This window comes from Ursus arctos, unplaced genomic scaffold (genome assembly GCF_023065955.2).
Source record: "Ursus arctos isolate Adak ecotype North America unplaced genomic scaffold, UrsArc2.0 scaffold_6, whole genome shotgun sequence".
Lineage (NCBI taxonomy): Eukaryota > Metazoa > Chordata > Mammalia > Carnivora > Ursidae > Ursus > Ursus arctos.
The window spans coordinates 22,448,649-22,467,167 of NW_026623078.1; the positions used below are offsets into that span (position 1 = coordinate 22,448,649).

The window sequence follows — 18,519 nt, forward strand, 5'->3', positions numbered from 1 at the left end:
TATTCAACCTGGGCTTGTGGACTGAGGAGTTCAAAAACATGGCCATGGTCAAATTATTTGGACATCAGAAATTCAACGAGCTTCTTAGTGTCTAAGATTAAGATATCAAGTATCAGCAGAAATTGGTTAATTTTTGAGCAGTGAATAAAATTATTCAACTCACCACAAGTTTCTGCTTGATCAGCTTAGATTACTTTTGTATAATGTATTAAAAGGGAAAACCAAAAAAGTTCACTAATTTGTTGTATCTACTCATTAGAACATCAAATTTAGTTTTTTAAAAGTAGAAGTGACTTATTTTTTTTCTAAAGTGAAGAATAGAGTTTTGTTATGAAGCCAAAAGCTCACTTAGAATAAAAACACCAACTATGGCCTTTATTTGTATTAGAGTAAGTATTTCATCGGCTCTAAGGTATTGGGAATATCCTCATCAAATATTTATTGTGAATCAATCAGTGCTGAGCTCTGGTCTAAATGTTGGTAATAGAGGAACTAAAGAATAATGAAAGGAAATAGACAAATAAATTAGCAATAAATTCACAATTAATTAAATGCCATGTCAGAGTGATACTGAGAGTGATGGGAGCCTGGAGAAGAGGCGACAAACATAACCAGGGAGAAGAGATGGTCAGTGAAGCTTTTGGGAGGAAGTGATATGTGACTATGGCCTCAAAAGATGAATCCATGTCAGTCCTCTTTTCAGGATGACTCGCAAAGAGAAGAACAGCACTCAGGCAGAAAAAACAGCAAGAGGAAACACAGGCAGAAAAGGGCATGGTGTGTGAGGGGGAAATTTCAAACAATTTGGTGCATTAATAGTGCATTAAGCACAAAGCAAGCAGTAGCAAGAGATGAGGCCAGAGAGGTAGGAGGAGCACAGATCTTGGGCGGCTTTGTGGGGATTACTCTACAATTGCTGTGAGAGGCATGATTTTTTTTTTCCATTTCAATTTTTCTGAAATCAGAGTGTTGGGAGAGACTTGCCAGGCAAAGGAGTAAGTTGGGAGGAAACGGATATTGCCTGTTCATGTGAGAACTCAGCCATGCTGACAATGTCATCCGGTTGGATCATTGTTTTTTCTCCCCATTACATTAAAATGGCGGAACTGAAATGAAGTTGCTCTATGCACAAAAGGTTGCTTCTGATACTCAACAAAATAATTATGGTAAGAGGAAATTACCTAAATTCTTTAGGACTAGAACCTGAAATCTCAAGGCAGGTTAGAGGAAGATAAAAAGGTTGAGCAAAGAAAGGGGCGTAAGTAAAGATGACCCAGATAAGTAATACTCAGAGTCAGTGAAAAAACCAGAAGGTGCAGAGTCAAGAGAGTGAAGGAGTAGGGTGTTTTAAGAAGGAATGAGGGACATGCACTGTCAAGCCAAGTAGAGAGATCTAGTCAGGTGAAGGTCCATTAATGGCCTCAGCAAGGAAGACGGAAGTATGGGCAGCAAATGTAGGAAACTCTCTTGAAAAACTGGGATGCAAAAGAGAGAGAGAGAAAAAGAAAGGTAACTAGAAGAAAAATAAGGGAGAAGCATGGTTTTAAGCTACAGATAAGGATCCAAGGGAGAGAAAATAAATGAAGATATATGTGTGGGAGGAATAAATAAACACCAGCCCTGTGGAGGCAGAAAGTAAGGGTCATGTGGACAGCTTATGGATTTTCTTAAACGTTCTTTGAAATTAGAGAAGAGGTAGTGAGGATAGTTGGGAGACACAGGGATATCTGGTAGATATGTGAGGGTCTGAGTGAGATTATACCTGATGCCTTCATTTTTCTTGGGAAGTAAAGGAAGGAGAATGAACTGTGTTGTCAGAGCCCCATAAGAGGTGGGGACTTGGAACATAGCCTTTCCTGCCCTCCCACCAGTATGCCCAACCAGAAGTCAAAGAAACGTAGATAACCTAGTCTGTAGAGATCAGACTTCTGGGACATAGGACATACGAAAGTGAAGAAAAGGAATAGCTATAGCTCAGTGATAAGCTCATGTGGAAGACTGTGTGCAAAGATGGCCACAGTCAATTCTTTCTCTCCACATGTGCTCCTTTGCAATGGGACTCTGACATTCTTCCCAAGAAGTGGTGGAGTGTACTTCCCTACCCTTGAGCTGGGGCTGGCCTGTGATGGCTCTAATAAAATGTGGGATAAGCGAGGTTTATATCTCAGCCTAGGCCTCAGGGGGCTTTGCAGCTTTTCCTCTCACCCACCTGAAACACTAGCTGCCATGTAAGGACATCTTGGGAATGGAATATCATGGGTACAAGGAGGCCCAGCCAGGCAAGTATGTGATGAGGCCATCTTGGAACATCCAGTCCCGGTTAAGCAGCCAGATGACTCAAGCCACAAAAGTGACTCAGGCAAGACTGTTGCTTAAGGCATTACATCTGGGGGAGGTTTGTTATGCAGCAATAGATAGCTGATACAGCTGGACAACATGGGCTTTCCAGGAGGATGATTGAGCACAGTCCAACTTTTCCTCTCAGCCCTGTGATGTTGGGATGTTTAGTGATCTTGCTGCAGTTTTCTTTTTTTCTTTTGTAAGCATTTTATTCAAGTTAAAAACATAATAAACTTTTTAGAATTAAAAATACATTCTACAGCAGTGATTGCTAAGGGCTCAGGTTGGGGGGAAAGTGGCATGAATATGTGGAACACAGAGGATTTTTAGGGCAGTTAAACTATTCCCTATGATAGTGAATAATACCCATTGAATGATGGATCCATGACACACATTTGTCAAAACTCAAAGAACTGTACAACACAAAGAGTGGACGCTAATGCAAACCACAGACTTTTAATAATATATCAACATTGGCTCACCAGCTGCAACACAGTATGGGGTATAATACATTAGGATTTAATAAGGAGAATTCTGATGAAGGGAAACAGGATTTATGGGAAATCTCAGATCTGATCAACTTTCTTTAAACCTAAAACTGCTCTACAAAATGAACCCTGTTAATACACTCCAGCTTTTTTTTTTCTTGTAATCATTCTTAAAGCCAGACCAAGCCAAACCAAACCAAAATCACAGGTGATGGCAGGAGAGTAGGGTTCCCTAGGTACCCTCAAGATTTTTATAACTCATTTTTTACTTTGAAAATCACTGTACTCAAAAACATAGTTTTCTTTTGTATTAGTCTACAAACAAAATAATATAAATATTCCATATTTTGCCTATAAAAAATGTAACAAGGAACAATTGAGAACTTATGATCTATGGAAGGTACTTATAGAAGTGCTGCTTACCTCCAAGGAGAACAGTGAAAGTGTCACCATGTTGCTTTTGAAGAGTTTTCATGAAACCTAAAGGATCCTTTTGTAATTTCAGGGCCTCTCCAAGGTAAGGAAGCCAGCCTTTTACCAGTGGAGGCTCACCAGGTCTCCTTTAGGAAAAATAAACAAACAAACAAGAAAAAAATTAAGTCCTTATTTTAATACGTATGGGTTATTAATCCAGCCTAGAAGTGAATAGATGAATTATGTAACTTTTTTCAATTATTTTATTTAATGGTTATAATTATAGACATGAATTTATTGAACCCCACCAGTATTTGTGACTTTGGGGTAGACAGTTCAATTCACAGCTTTTGGTGAGCAATGTTTTTGAGAAATTGTATCCTGTAAGACCCAAATGGCTGGCTGAAATGACAGCTACACTTGGTAAACATTTTATGTATGAGAGCTCTTGCTGAGTGTTAGATGTCAGGTAGTTTACTTGCCAAAGTAAAGCTCTTTGTGATCAGATGTCACTTTAGACTGGAATTATATAATTAGAAGAGGGGCAGTTAATAATCTTGAAAAAGCTTTTATGCTGCCGAGAACAATAAAAACATCAACATTATTTCCATGAAGTAAATCCTGTGTTCTTTTAGAGAGTTTTTATTCAAACTACAAAGGAATAGGAATATTTGTTAAATTTATAGGAACAATAGGAATATTTGTTAAATTACAAGACAACATATAAAACATGTTCAATGAAAACACTGAAATACTGTGAATTAAAAAACAAGTTTCTTCTTTTTTGACCTGTAATCTAAGAAAAACTGGACTTCAAAATTTCTTCTTCTTCATTTATTTGGTGAGCTCAATCTGATTTAAAGTAAAAAAAAAAAATCCAAAGCCATTTTATCCTAGAAGGGATTAAAACAAATATTCAAGAGAACTCTGATGATTCTCTATCCCATCTGTGAAGATGACTTACACTATAGGCAGTACAACCAGTTTTTGATTAATCACAAGATATTACTAGCTCAAGACCCAATCAAAGATCAAGATTATGATCATACTCAACATGGACTTTTATGTGGTGAGATTAACACTATCAAAAGCTTTTATTTGGGGCGCCTGGGTGGCACAGCGGTTAAGCGTCTGCCTTCAGGGCGTGATCCCAGCGTTATGGGATCAAGCCCTACATCAGGCTCTTCCGCTATGAGCCTGCTTCTTCCTCTCCCACTCCCCCTGCTTGTGTTCCCTCTCTCGCTGGCTGTCTCTCTCTCTGTCGAATAAATAAATAAAATCTTTAAAAAAAAAAAAAGCTTTTATTTTCCCAAAACCCAACATGGTAGAATTAAACTAAAAAACTAAACATCAGATCTTGCAGGGGAAAAAATTAACTAACACAAAATGAACCCAAGGAATGACAGAAACAAAGGAAATAGGTATCAAAACTCTCCTTTCTGTTTTTAGAAGACAAATGGTTTTTATACTAATTTACAAAAGGCATGCTGTTATTTAAATATACGTACTTAGAAATAGGAAGACAAGAAACAGCACATAAAAATGTGTATCATCTGCTTCTTCCCTTTCCCTGTTATTTTCTTAAATGCTAGCTTGACCAATGGAGACTCGCTTTTTTGAGAAATATAAACGTGTACCAAAAAGTATAGTAACGGTTAATTCTATACCCAAAGATTAAACAAGAGACGACACCTATGATTGTACTGTAGGATCTCTAAGTCAGAAATTGCCATAGCGTGCAGGCTCCCAATCAATGGCTTTCAAAATTTGCAAGTGATCTTAGTTCACAAAATTTCCTTTCAAAATATTAACTCTCTACCTTGGTCTATTTTTACCCTGTTTTGTTTAATGTTGCTTGGATGTTGCCTTGTGACAAAGATTTTGAAAGGCTTTTTGTCATATCATAATTTAATGCAACTAATTTCATCCTCTATGCTCTGTCATTTGGTCAAAAGCTGTATTCTTCATGGATTTCCGCGGGGGGGAAAGGATGGAACTCAGAAATCCAGGGGAATATTAAGTTAATGTTCAGAGTTAGGGAAACACATTAGGAAGCCATTTTATTGTTACAAAGATGAGAGGATCATCATTTCTTACAGCTGTGTTCCTTTTGGCAGCAATGAACTTAAAACTATGAAACATCATGTCACAACTGTGTATTTTCAGGAAAAAATATAGTGCTAGTTCAACTTATGACCCACAGAAGAGAGGCTACAGAAATCTGTCTTCATCAGTATATTTGTAAAAATTATTTAGAGAGGAAAGACATCACCATAATGGTCCAGGAAGACCTGCTGACATATGGCACAGTGTAAATACTGCTATTTGTCTCTCTCATGCTCTGCGACTTTGAAAATGAGATGTCCACTGCCCACTCCTGAGTGAGGGGATGGGATGGCCCTAATGCTTTTTGGGAATGATCGAGTCCCAAAGCTTAAAAGGAACAGGTTCTGAAGCAATGGTGGGTAACTAAAAAACAAAGAAAAACAAAAGCAAAAACAAAAAACACCCAGAAAACAAAAAACAAAAGTTGTGGTCCACACCCCCTCTTAATCCCACTCCAACAAGTACACACTTCCTCAAATATCCTCTTTACCATTTAAGACACTACAAGGACACATCTTGTAAGTTATACAAATTAGAGCTTACAAAGTTTCTCAATGATTAAACCCAAGTTCTATGCATAAACAATTATCACCACTTGCAATTTCTTCCATACGAATACTGGGACACATCTTGAAGTTTATGAAAAATGTCAAGTACGGTCCAAATTTATCTGGAAGCAAATAGTGGAGAAGTCTAAATACATAAAATGGCTACAAAACATAAGAGATGTTTTAGATATTTCCCTTTGGTTAAAAAGAAGCATCTAAAATTTGAAGAGGTGAACCAACACAGAATACTTTGTTTCTAATAATAGTAGCAGTTTGTCTTTACGCTATACCTTTAGTTAAATAAATAGGTAAAAGGTTTGGCTACTGACCTGTCACACATCGTTCCCTTAGATATTTAAAGCCCAGAATTTTCCAAGGCAATCTATATTTGTCAAGTAATTCCTTCTATTCCACTTTTCCTGGGGTCATTCTAGGCTAGAAATCTGAGTTATTGTAACAACCTTCTAAGTAAGTGGTGAGCAACCTCTATATACGTACATCAATTAAAAAAAAATTTGTGTTGATTAAGTTTCTGAAGACATAGAATACTTGCATTAAGTCATCTAATATCTGTAACAGTGCCTTAATATTTTTTAAATTTTTCCTAAGTAATAAAGATTTTCTTTTGTGTGTGTGGTTAAAATTTCAGAAACTATACAACTGATGTGCATTGCGGTATCTGACTATAATACTGACTTTTGAACAAACTTTTGGTTGAGCAAAGAACTTTTGAAGCTGCTGTTTTACCTTTCCTGGACTTACTTTAGAAGCTACTTAATTGGGGGGCACCTGGGTGGCTCAGTCGTTAAGTGTCTGCCTTCGGCTCAGGTCATGATCCCAGGGTCCTGGGATCAAGCCCCTCACGGGGCTCCCTGCTCTGCTGGAAGCCTGCTTCTTCCTCTCCCACTTCCCCTGCTTGTGTTCCCTCTCTCACTGGCTGTCTCTCTCTCTCTCTCTGTCAAATAAATAAATAAAATCTCAAAAAAAAAAAAAAAAGGAAGTTACTTAATTGGAAAATATGATTTGGTCCACGCTGTCTCTTGGAACTGTACTTTTGAAACGTTCTCTATTCTTCCACTCTTCCTTGGCTTCCATGCAGGCATGAGGATACTAAAAATGTTCCTGCAAGTCTGCATAATTTAGAATCAGCATGCTTTTCAGGATATTGGGGAGCAAGGGCTTCTTTGCAGGGTTTAGATGGAAGATCCAAAAAGAGGAGTGGGTAGAAGGCATGGCAGAGTCTTGGCATACGGGAGCCTCCGTGAGAGCCCAAGTGGGGCCAAGGAAGCACAGAAGCACATGCGTTGCTTTGCCTGGAAGTGAGGTGGGAGTTAACAAGTGGGGACACTTGAGTAAGGGATGCAGAGATGGAGGATCACAAAGTCCCAGCCAGAAGGCATGCTGGGAAGCCAAAGATGACCACATGAACATCTGTACAACAGGACTCTGCAGATCAACAGAGAGGAAGGGGAAGGGAGACTCCTAAATCTCATTTAATATATATCCAAAGGAGACAAGTGTTAAACTCAAAGTGACTGGAACTACTTTTCACTAGAAATAGTGTTTTCTGCCATCAGCAGAAATACGGGCTCATGAGAAATTTGAGTTCAGTGATAGAAAAATAAATTTGTGGGGCGCCTGGGTGGCACAGCGGTTAAAGCGTCTGCCTTCGGCTCAGGGTGTGATCCCTGCGTTATGGGATCGAGCCCCACATCAGGCTCCTCCGCTATGAGCCTGTTTCTTCCTCTCCCACTCCCCCTGCTTGTGTTCCCTCTCTCGCTGGCTATCTCTATATCTGTCAAATAAATAAATAAAACCTTTAAAAAAAAAAAAAAAAAAAGAAAAATAAATTTGTGCACATCTAATACTGGGAAATTTTAAATCCAGTATATAAGCTATGTAGACACCCAGTTGTTGTTTTAACTTGAAAATGAGAATGATAAGGATAATATCAACCTTAGAGGTTTACCATTCAGACTGAGAGTATTTGAAAGTAGCTAGTATATAGAGCAGGATTAGTTTTTCCAGCTATTCATACATTGTAAGCTGTGGCACATAAGTGGTTTTGCTCTCCCACTCTTTGTGTGAACTGTTTTATTTTTCAACCCTCCCTGATATCTGTATAAGGAGCTTGGAAGGCATCACTCCCATCTTCACCACAAGAAAAAAGCTGAACAAACTGAATATCAACAACTCCTCTTAGATTCATTAGAGAATTGATGCCACACGGCAAACCATTGTCCTGAAAGCTACGGAGACAGGTAAATACAGAAAATCATAGCTCACTGGGAGCAGAAGCTGCTGCTGGAAACTTTAAGAGAGACACTGAAAAGATAATTGACTAACTGCTGGAGACTCAGCAAGGAATAACTTGTGATATAAAATCTCCTAAGGGCCCAGACTTATGAGGACCTTCACAGTGCTCACACAGGAGAAATAGATAATCTGAATTAGTATGCATCTACCAAATAAATTGAGTCAATAATTTATAATCCTGTAAAGCAGAAGGCACCAGCTCTAGATATCATTGGTGAATTTTATCACACATTTAAGGAAGAAATAGTACCAATTCTCTCTAATCTCTTCCAGAAAATAGCAGAGAAAACATTTCCTAACTGCTTCTATGAGGCCAGCGTTACCCAAATACTAAAGTAGACAACAACATGACAAAAAAGGAAAATCGTAGATTAATAAACATAATACAGATGTGAAAATCCTCAACAAAATAATAGTAAATTGAACTCATCAGTGTATAGAAAGAACTATACATTAGAAGCAAGTGAAACTTATTCCTGGTATGTAAGGCTCCTTCAACATTCAAAATTCAATTAATGTAATTAATGTAATTCATTACCTCAAAGGGATAAAGAAGAAAATCATCTGATCATATCAATAGGTACAGAAGCATCATTTGACAAAATATAACACTTATTCATAATAAAACTCTCAGCAAACTAGGATTAGAGGAAACTTTATCAACTTGATAAAGAACATCTACAAAAAACCTTAATGCTAACATGATACTTAATAGTGAGAAACCAGATACTTCCCTGCTAAGATCTGAAACATGGCAAAGATGCCCCTCTCACTGCTCCTATTCAACATTATACTGGAAGTACTAGCTAATGCAATAAGACAAGAAAAGGAAATAAAACGTATACAGGTTGAGAAGAATTAAAACTGTTCTTGTTGCAGATGACATGATTGTCTATATAGAAAATTTCAAAGCCTCAACAAAAAAACCCCTTCTGTAACTAATAAGCAATTATAACAAGGTAGCAGAATACAAGGTTAATACACAAAAGTAAATTGCTTTCTTATTTTCCAGCAATGAATAAGTGGAATTTGATATAAAAAAAAAATAAGACCACTTACATTGGCATCCATAAAAATGAAATATTTTGGTATACAAAATATGTACAAAATCTACATAAGAAAAACTATAAAGCTGTGATGAAAGAAATCAAATAAAATTTAAATAAATGAGAGATCCCATGCACATCAGCAGGGAGACTCAATATTGTCAAGATGTCAGTTCTCCTCAACTTGTTCTACAGATTCAATGCAATCCTGATCAGAACCCCAGAAAGTTATCCTGTGGACATTGACAAACTGATTCTAAAATTTATGTGGGAAGGGAAAGGACACAGAATAGCCAATATGACATTGAAGGAGAAGAACAAAGTGGGAAGACTGACACTATTCAACTTCAATACTTACCTAAAGCAACAGTAATCAAGACAGTGTGGTATTGGTGAAGAAATAGACAAATAGGTCAGTGGAACAGAAGAGAAAGCCCAAAATAGATGAACACAAATACAGTCAACCGATCTTTGACAAAGGAGCAAAATAATTAAATAGAGAAAGGATAGCCTTTCAACAAATGGTGGTAGAACAACTAGGCATCTTCTTGCAAAAATACAAGTACAGACAAAATTCTTATACCTTTTACAAAAATTAACTCAAAATAGATCAGAGACCTAATTGCCAAACTATAAAAATGCCAAACTATAAAACTCCTAGCAGATAACATAAGAAAAATCTAGATGACCCTGGGGCTGGCAATGATTTTTTAGATACAACATCAAAAGCACAATCCATCAAAGAAAGAAAGAAAAAAAAACTTCATTAAAATTTAAAAATTCTGTTCTGCAAAATACACTGTTAAGAGAATGAAAATCCATGCTTCAGACTGGGAGAGAAATCTTTGCAAAACACATACCTGATAAAGGACTAATAACCAACATACACAAAGAACTCTTAAAACTCAACAATAAGAAAGGAACAATTAAAAATGGGCAAAAAATCTGAACAGACACCTTACCAGGGAAGACATACAGATGGCAAATAAACAGATGAAGTTACCCCGCATCACGTATTCTCAGGGAATCACAAATTAAAACAACAATGAGGTACCACCACACACCTATTAGAATAGCCAAACTCAAAACATTAACTGCCCCAAATGCTGACAAAAATGTGGAACAACAGAAACTCCCATTGCTGGTGAGAATGCAAAATGGTACAGCTACTTTGGAAGACAGTTTGGCAGTTTCTTATAAAACTAAACATACTCTTACCATATGACCCAGCAACTGTGATCCTTGGTATTTACCCAAATGAGTTGAAAACTTGTGTCCACACAAAAACCTGCACACAAATGTTTATAGCAACTTTATTCAGAATTGCCAAAACTTGGGAACAATCAAGATATCCTTCAATTGGTGAATGGATAAACAAACTGTGGTAAATCTTGTTGGTAGAATATTATTCAGTGATAAAAAGAAATGCACTATTATGCCACAAAAAGACATGGAAGAACCATAACCACATATTGCAAAGTGAAAGAAGCCAATCTGAAAAGGCTGCACGCTGTATAATTACAACTATATGACATTCTGGAAAAACCAAAACTACGGAGATTATTTAAAGATCAGTAGTTGCTGGGAGTCTGACGGAGAGAGGGATGAATAGGTGTAGCACCTGGGATTTTTAGGACGGTGAAACTATTTTGTATGTTACTATAATGATGCACCTATGTCATTACACGTTTGTCAAAACCCATATAATGTAAAACACAAACATGATCCCTGATGTAAACTAGGGCTTTAGATTAGTATTAAGGTATTAATATTGGCTCAGTTGTAACAAATACACTATACTGATATTAATATTTGTGAAAAGTACAGGGGTAGGCAGGTGGGGAGGGGTTATATGGGAACTCTACAATTTCCTCTCAATTTTTCTGTAAACCTCAAACTGCTCTATAAAATCAAGCATATATATCTATATACATATAGATATCTATACATATAATAATAAAATTTAAGCAGGAAACTGATATCAAGTTTCCATTTTTTAAAAATTAAGGACGTTTAAAAAAAGATGGGCAATTCTAAGGTTATCAGTATTGGGCAGTGTGTAAATTGATAAAAATGAAGTATTTTTTAAGAGTGAAGAGTTCTAAACTGATGGTTACGGGGCGGGGGGGGGATGGATGAAATAGGAGATGGGGATTAAAGAGTGCACTTGTCCTGATGAGCATTGGGTAATGTGTGGAAGTGTTGCATCACTATATTGTACACCCGAAACTAATATTACACTGCATATTAACTAACTGGAATTTAAATAAAAACTTTTAAAAAGGGTAAAGGGTTCTAGAATTCAAAAAGTAAGAAAATTGCTGTGGATCATCCCTAGCCACAATAGACCCATTTCTTCCTATGACCTCATAAGGAGCCATTGTCAAGGAAACCCAAGCATCTATTTAAGACCTTTGGCGGGGCTGAGGAGTTTGTACCTTCTAGTTCAGGAAGCTGTTTTTCAATGACCTGAGGGGATTTGACCAAAGTTAGTTTCTTCCTTGGCACTGTAGGGTTTTTATCTATTTTGTGTATTAATTTTTTTTCACTTTAAAGAAAAAGTGAAAAAAATTAATAATAAATGAAATTCTTTTTAATCTTTTTCTTCTTTTTCTTTTTTTTTTTTTACATTTTTAAAATTTAGTGTGTTAATGTTTTGCTTACCTTTATTTTTGTCTGGCACTATGTCAATTCCGTCGGAAAGATCTGTTTTTCAAGTTAGCCTTCAAAGTGATTTTCTTTTGAAGTAAACTGGATCACGTTTCTCCCCAGCTTTTCCCTGTTTCAAGCTGAGGTTGGGACATGCTGCCTCCAGGGAAGTGCAGCATGCTGCCAGACCTCTCGGCCATCTCTGCTGAGGAAAAGACCCTCATTGGCACCTACCATTGGTAAGGATATATTTGCCAAGGTGAAGTTGGCCCAACACATCCTGATTGGGAAAGAGATGGTCATGATGATCATTAATGAGTTAATTTTGTTATTAACCTATAAAGTCAAAACAGTGAGGGCCTTGGATCACCCAAACATTGTGAAATTATTTGAAGTGATGGAGACAGGAACAGTCTACCTTGTCATGGAGTATGCTAGTGGGGAAGAGCTATTCAATTACCTAGTGGATCATGGCAGCAGGAAGAGAGAGGCCCCAGGCAAATTCTGCCAGAGAGTGTCTGCCGCAAAGGATTACCGCCAAAAGGGTATTGTCTGTAGACCTAAAGACAGAAAACCCACTATTGGAAACTGAGGTGAACATCAAGATTGCCCACTTTGGCTACAGCAATGAATTCCCCTTTGGCAATAAGTTGGATACTTTGTGTGGCAGCTTCCTTATAAGGCCTTGGAACTCTTTCCAGGGCCAAAAGTAAGATGGCTTCATGGTGGATGTATGGAGCCTAAGAGTCACCTTATATACTCTGGTCAGCAGATCCCTGCCTTTTGATGGACAACTTAAAGGGTCAGGGAAAGTAGTACTGAGCAGAATACACCATATTCACTTCTATTCATCCATTCTGTGAAAACCTGCTCAAGACATTTCTTATCCTCAATGTCACCAAGAAGTGTGTTAGAGCAAATCATGAAAATTCCATGGATGAATGTGACTCATGAAGATGAGGAACTAAAGCCTTACATGGAGTCAGTCACTCCGTGAGTAAAAGGACCCTGGCGGACTGAGTTGATGGTGCCCACTGGCTTCACAGGGTCAAGGGGGGTGGGTAGAAGCAATGACATGATGTGAAGGCTGTGGATTATCTGCCTTGAGTCTTGTTCCACAGACAGAGACACCACAGGCCACCATATGAGACTCACAGTCAGTCAATATTGACTTTTCAGAGAACATCATTCACAATATATCTTTAAGTGAATAAAGCAGTTAAGTAACCATAGGCACAATAGCATAATATTGTATTCCTAAAAAAATATGGGAAGGAATATAAACACAAAAAGAAAGTTCTGCTATATTTTACAATGTCAGTGGTCATTATTGCTGGTGGTGAAATTACAGGGAACTGGTAACTGGTATCTTCTAATGTGCATGGCACAAACACACTTCTTTTGAAGAGTATTTGCCATTCATTTTGTAGAAGGTTCCTCAGTGTGGGTGATCTGATGTTTTCTCACGATCAGATCAAGGTGGTAACATTTTGGGGAAGAATCTCACAGAAGCAATGTGCCCTTCTCAGTATATTCTTTTTTTAAATTAAAAAAAAATTGCTATTTTAGGGTTCAAGTGAAAGCCACGTACAGAAGTCACTGTCTTCTAAAAAGTAGTTGATGGCGAAAAAGTACACTCTACAAATGAATCAAAGACTGATTCTAAAAATGAGCTCAACATTTCTAATCGGGTGAGTAGAGAAACAGCCTGAGATCCACCATAAGGACAGGCAGCACTCTCTCCACCCACACTCCAAAAATGAGGAGCAGACACTGGGGTCAGACTCTGTAATTGCACAAAATATGGACACACAGTGCCACCTGGGATACCCCGTTACTTGCACCAGGGGTCTGGTGACATACTAACGAGGCAGGCAGAGGTGGTTGCCGTGACAGCCAGGAAAGGGAGGAGTGCTCTTTACAAGTGGGGTTGCACTAGTGGACTGTGACAACTGAGTTCTCTGATCATCTCTTCAAGGCTGCACTTGGACAAAGAAACTTTGCGGCAGAGAGCACACTGCCTCCATTCCCTCACAAAACCCCAGGGCATCTAATGCCTACAGTTAGGGAGTGGGTTCATTTTTTTCTCCTTGTATATGATAAACCATATATTCTTCAGAACTCTTGATTCACATGTTCAACATAAATGATCTGCTTAATACTTGTTTACTGCAAGAATCAGAACTACTGTAATCTCTTTTCAGGATGAACATTAATCCAACCCTGTCTAGAAAAATTATACAATTCATTACCATAAGTAATCTCTATTGTATCCTGTGCTTGACCTTCACTTTCCCCCAGTCTTATAATCTTGCAAATCCACTGGTGCTGTGTGATTGGCATCTGGTGTTCATACAACCTCTGCCTCACAGAGAATAAATGAAAAATCCCTAGATAAAAATGCCACTTTTCAGTGATCCAACCCTCTGCTCTTTGGTAACTTTTGTACCACTCTAGAAAGTTCTGTTAACTTTGCAACTCATAAATAAAGCCTTTACTCTTGAAATGTTTTGGCTCTGTCAGGATGGCAATTGACTTAAAACTTGATTTAATTTCCTGGTAGCAAAAATATCACTGTTCAAGCACTTTCGATCAAAGCATTAAATGTAATGGCAGTGTAAAAGCAAGCAATGTTGAATGGTCACAAATTTCTCCATTATTGGCATGGGATCATAGCAAAACCAACATGAACATGGCTATATCTTCACACCGTGAGAGTAACTTTTCAAGCCTTATTTCAGTTGAACCCTTAGCTGTCAGTTCATCTATGTGATTCTGCAACCCAAACGAAGCTTTGTCTGTGGAATGTGCCTTGTAAACTCAATTCCATTAGCAGCTTTACACTAAGCCTTGATCAAGTGAGTGATTTGTAAGCGCTTCTTTGGATAAGAAGCCAAACCACATCCGTGTAGGATTTCACTCAGAGAAGTATATGATTGAGCTTTTTTTTTTTTTTTCTCAAATCTGGGAGGAATGCCCAGGTTGGCACCAGTGAAATAATGTCAAGACATATTAAAACAACAACAACAACACAACTATCACTTAAAAACTTAACTGAGTCTCAAATACGCCCCACAATGACCACAACACTGGAAGACATTTCTTTATGAGCTTGAACCTGCGTTAGCAAGGCATAGTTCAAGCCCTCATCCATTCTCGTGGGCACTGCTACAATAGCTTCCTGATTGATCTTGCCACACTGCAAGGCTCAGGCTACCAGCTATCACGAGTTCGCTGACTTTGGCCAATTTACTTAACCTACCTGTGCCTTGGGTTTCTCACCTGTAAAATAGATACACTACTGTACTTTGTTCATGTAAAAAATAAGTTGAAGCATGTAAAGAACTGCAGGCAATGACTTGCATGTAGGAAGCACTCAGAATATTAACTGCTATTATTATTATATTACTATTATTGATCTCCACATCACCACCCGAGATCACCTAAAATACAAACCTAATTGTGGCTCTCTCCTGATTTCTCTTTCCTAAAAGTTTTCGATTGAGTACCAACTTTTAAGATATTTTTTTCATTTGCTTGCATACTTCCTTTACTTTCCTAATTTAGGTATTAGTTTAGGGCTGCAGTATATGATTTGCTGGTTAGGGGGTGGGGCACCAGAACCATCGACCCACTTGGAAAGTAACTCTAACTTTTCGGGCTTTGTATTCTCTGGGTAAACGCTCTTAAAGGATCAAAAGTGGCTCAGAAGAGCACTGTATCTTAGGAGAAATCCAGTCAAGAATGTTTAAACAGCCTAGACAATTCCGAAAGAAGGAAATCGATTCATAATTGAAAGTTATTTCAACTCCTTAATTAAAATAGAAAACCATGCAACTGAATTTGTAATTTCTGAGATGATCAGTTGCTAATTTACTTTACAGATGGGATTTGATTGGACTTCATGGAAGAGATATCAATTCCATTAACTCATCATTTCTTACATTTGATTAAATTGTTTGATTTTGAAATGTTTAATCAAAAATCAGAACGCACAGTTTTGTGGAAACTGAATTATACCAGAGGGCTAACCCAGAAAGCCTTGGTAGTGACAATATTGAGATCAATGTCCACATAAATGCACAGTCAAGTTATCAAGTGACATTTCAACAACCAAAGCGAATGAAGAAACAAAGTTCCAAATTCTGGAGGTTGACACTAAAATAGCGAGGCACAGCTTATCAGGACCACAGGAGAGGCAATACAAGGGTACTCCAGTTTGCTGAGGTGGGAAGCTAATGAAAAGCCTGAGGACCATATGCTACATGTGCTTCAGAATGCAAAAATTTATAACCATATTTTACATTGAGTCAACTATTAGCATAGCAAAAGCTAATAGTATCTCTATTTGTAACGTAGCACGTGGCGCTGAGAATGGCAACGTTTTGATTTTGTCATGAATTAGAGGGCTTTTCAAAAGGAAAAATACTACTCGTTTCCAAAGATTGGTTCCTAACTTGGCTTATGATTTTAGGTCGCTGCATAAAAGGAGTGTATGACTACATCAGGAAATCCGTCATCACTAATATTGCCACATGGAACGTAGAAGACTCGGCATCATATTTACACACAGAAATCATTAAGGTTTGCAAATTCTAAAATTAAAGATAAGCTCTTGCTTAAACATAATGCTTGCAGCATCCTTTGCTCTGCTACCCCCTCTTATGTGCACCCTCCCACTGTTTTGTGAAATCAAGTTTCAGTATTTATACCATAATCATTATTGAGTAGTGCTCAATTGCTTTGTTTTTGTGTTTGCTTTGTTTTCTGTGTACCCATCACTAATTCTTATCAATCTCTTTCAGTACTCTCTAAAATCTCCCTCAATATGGTCAGACATATGGTCCTGTAATTTTCATATAGCTCCTCTCCTATTTTCCATCAATTTTTCTTTTGCTCCATTTAATGAGAGACTTTCTTGACTTAATCCCTTTCACAGATTATTTTATTTCTGCTCTTAGATTTCTGATTTCCCAGAGTTCTTTGGTGCTCCTGACTACACATTATACAAATTAAATTCCGTTCTTGTTTTATGAATGCAATTTCTTCTCTTATCCCTCTAAGACTAATAAATATAATTTGGGGGGAATTTTTTTTCTGTCTCCGAATTGTCTGTTTCCTCTAAGTCTCTGTTTTTTCTATTTTTTTTTTTTTTTGTTTGTTATGCTTTCTCTCTTTTAGAATGGAAGCTTTCCTCGGTGTCTTGTGATCCTTAGCTTTCTTTCAGGTCTAAAAACAAGGCTGTGTGTGTGTTGGTAGGGCTGATGGACTTCACCGTATTGTGATTGGAAGGGACCTAGTCATTTTAATGCACTACCCATCTTTGCTAGTTAAATGGATGAGGCTGTAGCTTTTCATGAATTTTAATTTTGCTTTGGGACCCTTGGAATAGAACATAATATACAGCTAAGTGTAAACACATTTCCTGTAAAGAGTTAACATTAACCAATTTTGAATTTGTCTTAATTATAGTTTTGTTTTGTTTTGGAGACTGCTGCCAAAGTCACTTGCAGTCATTGTAGACAAAAATTTTAGAGTTCATTTCTATTTACAGCGGTGAGAATAGATGGAAGCTACCACAAATGAAAGTCTGGCATTAAGAGGTCAGAAAAGAGGAAGAGATGATGGGTTCTATAGTACTGCAAGTCTGTCAGTTAACATTGCAGGGCGGAGTAAGGGATTTTATTACTTCACTGTTTCTAAAATTAGTCCAACAGTCTTGTAAGTAAGTGATATTATCTTGTTTCAGGGCTAGAAGGATTAGGGAGAACTGGCGGAGAAAACTGTAGTACAGATATATTCTTTTTTCTCATGGGAGAAGGGTGTGTGTGTGTGTGCACACTATATTTTGAACTGTGACTTAAAGTGACGCTAATGTCAGTGAAACATTAATTCCTTCGACGGACCACCCTTCATACGGCAGACATCTTAATTCCCAGTAGAGTAAAAAGCATTAAAAAAGCCAGGACTCGTCTCACTCTCCTTCTAGTTCCTCAGATATCTCTTCATCCCTGCTCAGAAACACGTGAATTTTGACAGGACTCATGCATCTATGGAAGGTGTTTTTTCTCTCTCCTCTACAAATAGGGTACGACCAAAAAACAGAAGCCACCATTTGATTGGTAAATAATCATTCTACCATCCTGAAAGCTTACAGGTAATTACTCAAAATAGTTGTTTAATGATTGTTAATGACCATTTAAAATTTACTCAGCTTCTTTCATAGAATTAAAAATTCCATTCCGTTATTTCCAAAGGATTTCATGTAAGTATGTGTGTGTGTGTATAAATGCATATATATGTGTATGTGTATATATATAAATGCATATATATGTACTATTTTATATTTTTATATAAAGTACATATTTTATATAAGTATGTGTGTGTGTGTGTGTGTGTGTGTGTGTGTATGCACTAATGGCAGGGAAAGTCCCTTAAAAATTAGGGACAGATAAATTAAGAAGTCTTATAAGGAGACTTATAAGTCTAATAAGGAGACAATCCAATAAAAAATGAGCAAAAAATCTGAATGAATGTTTCACCAAAGAAGATATACAAATGGCCAATAAGCACATGAAAAGATGCTCAACATCACTAATCTTTAGTGAAATA

The 18,519-nt window shown here is 37.4% G+C and overlaps 1 protein-coding gene across 4 annotated transcripts in view; it reads right to left on the reverse strand.

The window, feature by feature from the left end:
• Positions 1-18,519, reverse strand: part of LOC113268059 (cytochrome P450 7B1) — a 168,400-nt gene that overhangs the window by 29,270 nt on the left and 120,611 nt on the right. For all 4 annotated transcript variants that reach the window (XM_026516417.4, XM_057307883.1, XM_026516420.4 and 1 more), the window contains exon 2: positions 3,252-3,388. In XM_026516417.4, coding sequence (XP_026372202.2) covers positions 3,252-3,388 — 137 coding nt within the window. The remainder of the gene's footprint in view (positions 1-3,251; positions 3,389-18,519) is intronic.